This window comes from Chelonoidis abingdonii, chromosome 1 (genome assembly GCF_003597395.2).
Source record: "Chelonoidis abingdonii isolate Lonesome George chromosome 1, CheloAbing_2.0, whole genome shotgun sequence".
In the NCBI taxonomy this organism is placed as follows: Eukaryota; Metazoa; Chordata; order Testudines; family Testudinidae; genus Chelonoidis; species Chelonoidis abingdonii.
Window position 1 is genome coordinate 115,519,348 of NC_133769.1, and position 6,000 is coordinate 115,525,347.

General features: G+C 45.9%; 1 protein-coding gene across 1 annotated transcript in view; it reads left to right on the plus strand.

Moving 5' to 3' along the window:
• The window catches only part of LOC116815552 (uncharacterized), a 29,737-nt gene extending 23,769 nt beyond the window's left edge, over positions 1-5,968 (plus strand). Inside the window, exon 5 of the mRNA XM_075060082.1 lies at positions 3,827-5,968. Within this exon, the coding sequence (XP_074916183.1) occupies positions 3,827-5,215 (1,389 nt within the window). The 3' untranslated portion in view covers positions 5,216-5,968. The remainder of the gene's footprint in view (positions 1-3,826) is intronic.
• Positions 5,969-6,000: the final 32 nt, after the last annotated feature.

Here is a 6,000-nt window from a genome sequence, read left to right on the forward strand (position 1 = left end):
GGTGCACAATCCCACACCCCTAGTTCCCGCAGCTATGTTTTCACAGAGATGGCAATGGTACCTCCCTGATGCACAGGCTAGCACCCAGCCAATTTCAAGACTGTGCTCCAAAGCACAGGAGCACTAGAGCTTTCCCGAGAAAAGGTTACCAGAACATGTATTGTTCCTTTAACCCTGTTCTCAGAAACAGCTGAACCACTTTGGTGGAAATAAATAATAATTAAAAAAAAAAAAAAAAAAAGGCTGAGGCAGGCATCCAGCATGGAACATTTCAGCCTAAAACCATTAAAGTCTGGCAAAGTTATAAGCACTTGGAAGCAGGGTCTTGTAATGGGAAGCATCTGACCCTGCCTATAGTCTGTAGTTCAGCCACCTGCAGTTCTTTTTCTTCTGTTGTAGGATACTGTTCTGACTAATTTGGTGTGGCTAAACCTTTTCAGCTCTCTGGCCTGCTTCCAGGCTACTGTGCAGAGTTCAATTCTTTTATATAGGAGAACTGGTAACATTTTTCTGCCTAACCAACACTGAAGGGACCAGGATCAATGTGGCAGACTGAGGGGGAAAAAGCCAGGCTTTGGGTGTTTCTCTAGTTGTAGCTATAAGGTGTGTGTTCAAAGTCAACAAGTGGGCAGGTTAAGCTTTTGGAAGGAGGACTCGAGGAGGCAGGGCTTTGTGCAGCCAAGATTTAAATGACAGTTACTGATATGTAAACCTGTCCCCTCCTTCCTAGTTCTGAGGTGCCAAGGCTCCTGATTTGCAATGAGCGAGGACGGGGAACAGGGGACTCTACTGTCCCCTATCACAAGTCAGTATCAGGGGTGGATGATGAGGAGACGTTTCCCTACTCACCAGAAGCAATCAGGAAGGCCCATGCTGCTATCTGACATCTCATCTTTCTTGTATTGTATGTGGGTGGGGGTGGGAGGTGTTAAATACCATGGAGGGAGTTCTGGGTTCCTTGTCTTTCCCTCACTTTGTTCCTTTTTCCTGTTGCAGTTTTTACCTGACGTGGGTCAGGAGGAGAAGGCAGAGAACTCTGAGTAGGGTTATTGCTGCAGACCAGTTCACAATAGCAACTTGATGACATCACAAACTCTATCTCCTCTTCCTTTTGCCAATGCACCATTTTGCCTTTCTGCTGCCTTTTCTCTCCTTCATTCCCTCCCTGCTTTACATCTCTTTGTCTTTTATGGTTGCTGGTGCTATGTTATTGTAGAGCCTTCTGTGAATCCAGGGGCTGTGCACTGGTTTGTTTGGCTTTGGGAGTGCTGAGTTGCCCATACTGGCTTGTTGTATGGTTTCTTATAAGCACTCGCATGTGCTATTTAGTTATTGTGCAAGGCCCAATTCATATTTAATTATTCAGTTATTTAACTAAAGTGGAACAACTTCAGGAGACGAGATTGAAGGAGACACACCTTAGACTATCCTGAAATCCTGGAACCGTGATTAGGGCACTCATCTGACAGATACCTGTTCAAATCCCTTCTCATCAGGCAGAGGGAGGACTTGAACTGATGGTTTCCCACATCATGAGTGAGTGCGCTGACCACTGGGCTGAAGGTTATAATGGGGAGGGGTGGTGCAGATGCTTTGTGTGGTGTTAGGCGGCCTCTGAGCATGCTTACTAAATTAGACTTTCATAGGTGACTTAGGGCTTGGCTATACTCAAAACTTCAAAGCGCTGCCGCGGGAGCGCTGCCAGAGCAGCGCCTTGAAGTGTGAGTGTGGTCGCAGCGCCAGCGCTGGGAAAGAGCTCTCCCAGCGCTGCACGTACTCCACCTCCTCATGGGGATTAGCTTGCAGCGCTGGGAGCCGCGCTCCCAGCGCTGCAGCACTGTTTACACTGCCGCTTTACAGCGCTGTATCTTGCAGCGCTCAGGGGTGTGTTTTTTTTCACACCCCTGAGCAAGAAAGGTGCAGCGCTGTAAAACGCCAGTGTAGCCAAGGCCTCAGGCAGATGAATGCTTATTTCCCCTGGATAATGGATTGTTCTGGGACTCAGGCAGACGATGGGCATCTGGATGTCTAGTGTAGGACAACAGTGCAGGTGCTCTCATATGTGCCTAGCAAGTGCAACTGAAGTGCTGAGCAAGTTTAGGTGTCCATAGGGTTAGACAGAAGCAAAGTGAGAGTTTTGCGGGTCTCAGTGGCATCTGAAAATGGGACTTAAGTACCTTTATGGATCCCATCCCAATGCACAGTTTTGGGGTTCTTCCTCCCATTCAGCAAGAATCAGTCTATAAAATTAAATTACATTCCATGCATTTTTGTAATGTTAATACTCAGAATGTTGGAGAGAGGAAATAACCAAATTGTGTGGCGGTTTTCACTCCACCTGTATTTTCTTTTTCTTATGTTTTTATTCCGCAGCCTTGGGATCCATTCCTGGCTTCAGAACTGTGCATCAGAATCTCAACTTTCAGTTTAAATGTTTCTATCTCTGATGGTCATAAAGAAAACCTTGCAAATTTGTATAGTCAATTCAGCATTGTCTTCCTAAGGCCTTGGCTACACTGGCGCTTTACAGCGCTGCAACTTTCTCGCTCAGGGGTGTGAAAAAAACACCCCCCTGAGCGCTGCAAGATACAGCGCTGTAAAGCGCCAGTCTAAACAGTGCCGCAGCGCTGGCACTGCGATCACACTCACACTTCAAAGCGCTGCCGCGGCAGCGCTCCCACAGCAGCGCTTTGAAGTTTTGAGTGCAGCCATACCCTTAGTCTACAGACAGCATGAAACAATAGCTGAAGGGTTTGAACTGCCTCACTCCTCTCAAATTAACACTGACAATTTGAATGGCAAATGAAAATTGTTAACTATTCCATTGCTATTTGTTTAAGCAGAAACAACCAGTTAATGTTTTTATTCCACATTACAAAATTTCTTCCCAGGTGAGGAACATAGTATCAATATAAATACTAAAGGGGCTACTGTACTCATTGTATTATTCATTTTCATATTTAATTCTGAAAATAACTGGTGGCTTTTACATGAAGTTGCTACAGAATTTCCAATCTGCTGTGCCAGTGTTGTCCAAAAAATTTAGGTTCAGCTTGTTACAGAGATGCTTGGGGCTTTGATTATTTTAATTTGAAAAGATGGTCTAGCCCCTGAAGTGAGGGAAGGGGGACAGTCTAACCAGGGAAAAAAGCCCATTAGAACTCTTTGGTTCTCTACCAGATAAGCAGAAGAAGACCGAAGGAGGAGGAACACTTGATGAGTTACAGGGAATGAAACTAGTAGGGAGAGGAGTGGTTACAGTGGGAATTTCTGAAGGGGAACCTAGGTTACCACGTTCCTCCTCTGCCCCCTTGCAGAATCTGCCAAGAGCAGGATTTTTGAGGAAAGGCAAGTGATGGACTTTGTCCCATTGAGTACATCTATACTGTAGGCTGTGGACATGTGATTCACGTTGTTGCCCAGATCCACACACACAACCCTTAAACATGCCCTCCTGTGCTCAGCTTGAGGTATGGCCTATTGCGCTTTGGGCTGTGGTTCTACCTGCCCACTTTGTAGGGTGGAGGAACCTAAAGCATGTGTTGCTGAGCAAGTGTTTCAACAGAATATCCTTCAAAATAGAGGCTGCACACCCATTCTTTTGCCAATTTCACCTCACTCCCTTTGTGATCCTCATTCCACTTCCTGCACGCATATTGGGAGATCTGAGCTCTGGGATTAAAGCGTTAGGAAGAGTGGTTTATTTGTGGGAAATAGTTGTGGTTATGTGTTGGGTTTTGTTTTTTTTTGTTTGTTTGTTTTAAAGGCTTCCTCTCTCTTACAAGCACAGGGAATTATTCATGTCTCATTTCTCTTTCTATTCCAGCAAGTGAGAGTTGTGAGTAAAATTAAGAAGGGCATTCATCTTCAGGAAGGTCCTGGGAAAATGAAGACACGTAGTGGATTGTCAAGAAGAGTTAAAGGGAATATTTCCAAGACTCCTGACCAAACAGAAGCTTGTGAGAGTCAGGAGAAGTCAGAAAATGAAATCAGAAAATCTCCTCGGAAGCGACAGAGAAAATCCCCTTCCCAAGCAGTAAGTGTGAGGCAACCTGAAGATGATGATCACACTGAAGATAAACCAAACACATCCGATTGTGAGAATGACTCTGTTTTGAGCCCAGGCCTCTCTGAGCAAGAAACAGTGCACGCGGAAGAGAAACCCTATCAGTGTTCTGAATGTGGGAAAAGCTTCAGTCGAAACTCCTACCTTACTCAGCATCAGAGAATCCATGTGGCAGAGAAACCCTTTGGTTGTAGTGAATGTTTGAAAAGCTTCATTCGGAATTCAGACCTGGTTAAACACCAGCGAATCCACACAGGAGAGAAGCCTTATCAGTGCAATGAGTGTGAGAAAACCTTCAGTCAGCGGTCAAATGTTATCAGACACCAGAGAACCCACACAGGTGAAAAACATTACAAATGTAAAGAATGCGGGAAGAGCTTCAGTCAGAATTCACACCTCATCGTACACCAAAGAAGCCACAAGGGTGAAAAGCCCTATCGTTGTACTAGATGTGAGAAACGCTTCAGTGATTGCTCATCGCTTATTATACACCGGAGAATCCACACAGGGGAGAAACCTCATCAATGTAAAGAATGTGGGAAGAGGTTCCGTGACAGCTCCGCCATCATCCGACACCAGCGAATCCACACAGGAGAGAAACCTTACAAATGTGGTGATTGTGGAAAGAGCTTCCGACAGAGCTCATCACTTATTACCCACAAAAGAACCCACACAGGAGAAAAGCCCTACAAATGTTCAGTGTGTGATAAAAGCTTCAGTCAGAGCTCAGCACTTGCGACTCATCACCGAATCCATACAGGAGAAAATCCCTATCGATGTTCTGAATGTGGGAAAACCCGGAGTGAGCGCGCTGCACTTATTTCACGTCGGAGTGTCTACACACAAGGAAAACCTTACAAGTGTGCTGAATGTGGAGAAAGCTTTAGACGGAGCTCGGCACTTAATGTGCATCTGAGAATCCACAGAGAAGAGAGACCATATACATGTAATGAATGTGGGAGAACCTTCAGACAGAGCTCAGCACTTGATGTGCATTCGCGAATCCACACGGGAGCAAGACCCTATAAATGTAGTGTATGTGGGAAAAACTTCAGACAGAGCTCAGCACTTAAAGTGCATTTGAGAATCCACACAGGAAAGAAACCCTATAAATGTATTGCATGTAGGAAAAGTCTCAGTTTGCGCTGACATCTAGTATGGCAGAGGTGTCCAAACCATGGCTCGTGAACTGCATGCGACTCTTTTACAGTTTAAAGTGTAGCTCGCAGATCTCCCTCTCCCCATTCTCCACCTGCCAGACTTGGGGGGAAGCTCGAGACCTCTGCCTTGCAGCAGGGTGGTAGGGTAGGGCCTTCTTCCCAGCGGGGAGGGGGTCTCAGAGCTTCAGCCCTGTGGGGCCTGCCTGCTGGGGTTTAGCGCTTCAGCAGGAGTGGGGTTGAAGCCCCAGGCCCCATAAGGTGCTGCCCATGGGGCTGAAGCCCAGAGCCCCAGCAGGTGTGTCTCGACTCTGAAACTTCTGAAGATTGTCAAATGTGGCTCAGAGGGTCAAAGTAAGTTTGGCCACTCCATGGTATAGGATTAGAGTGGCCATATGGAATAGAAAGCAGTAGCAGACATTGGTTGTTTGGGGTATATAAAAAGGAGTGAGGCCCAGATTCACAAAGGAGCCTAAGTTTCAGTTTTAGGCACTATTACGATCCACAAAACCCCCAGTAAGCTGCTGCTTAACTCTGCAGCACCTAACCGATTTAACATGTACATTTTCACTGTAACCATCTCCTAGGCCACGTCTACACTACACAATAATATCGAATTAGCTAAAATCGGTTTCATAAAACTGATATTATAAATTCGATTTCATGCGGCCACACTAGGCACAGTAATTCGGCGTTGTGCATCCATGGTCTGAGGCTAGCGTCAATTTCTGAAGCGTTGCATTGTGGGTAGCTATTCCATAGCTATCCCATAGTTCC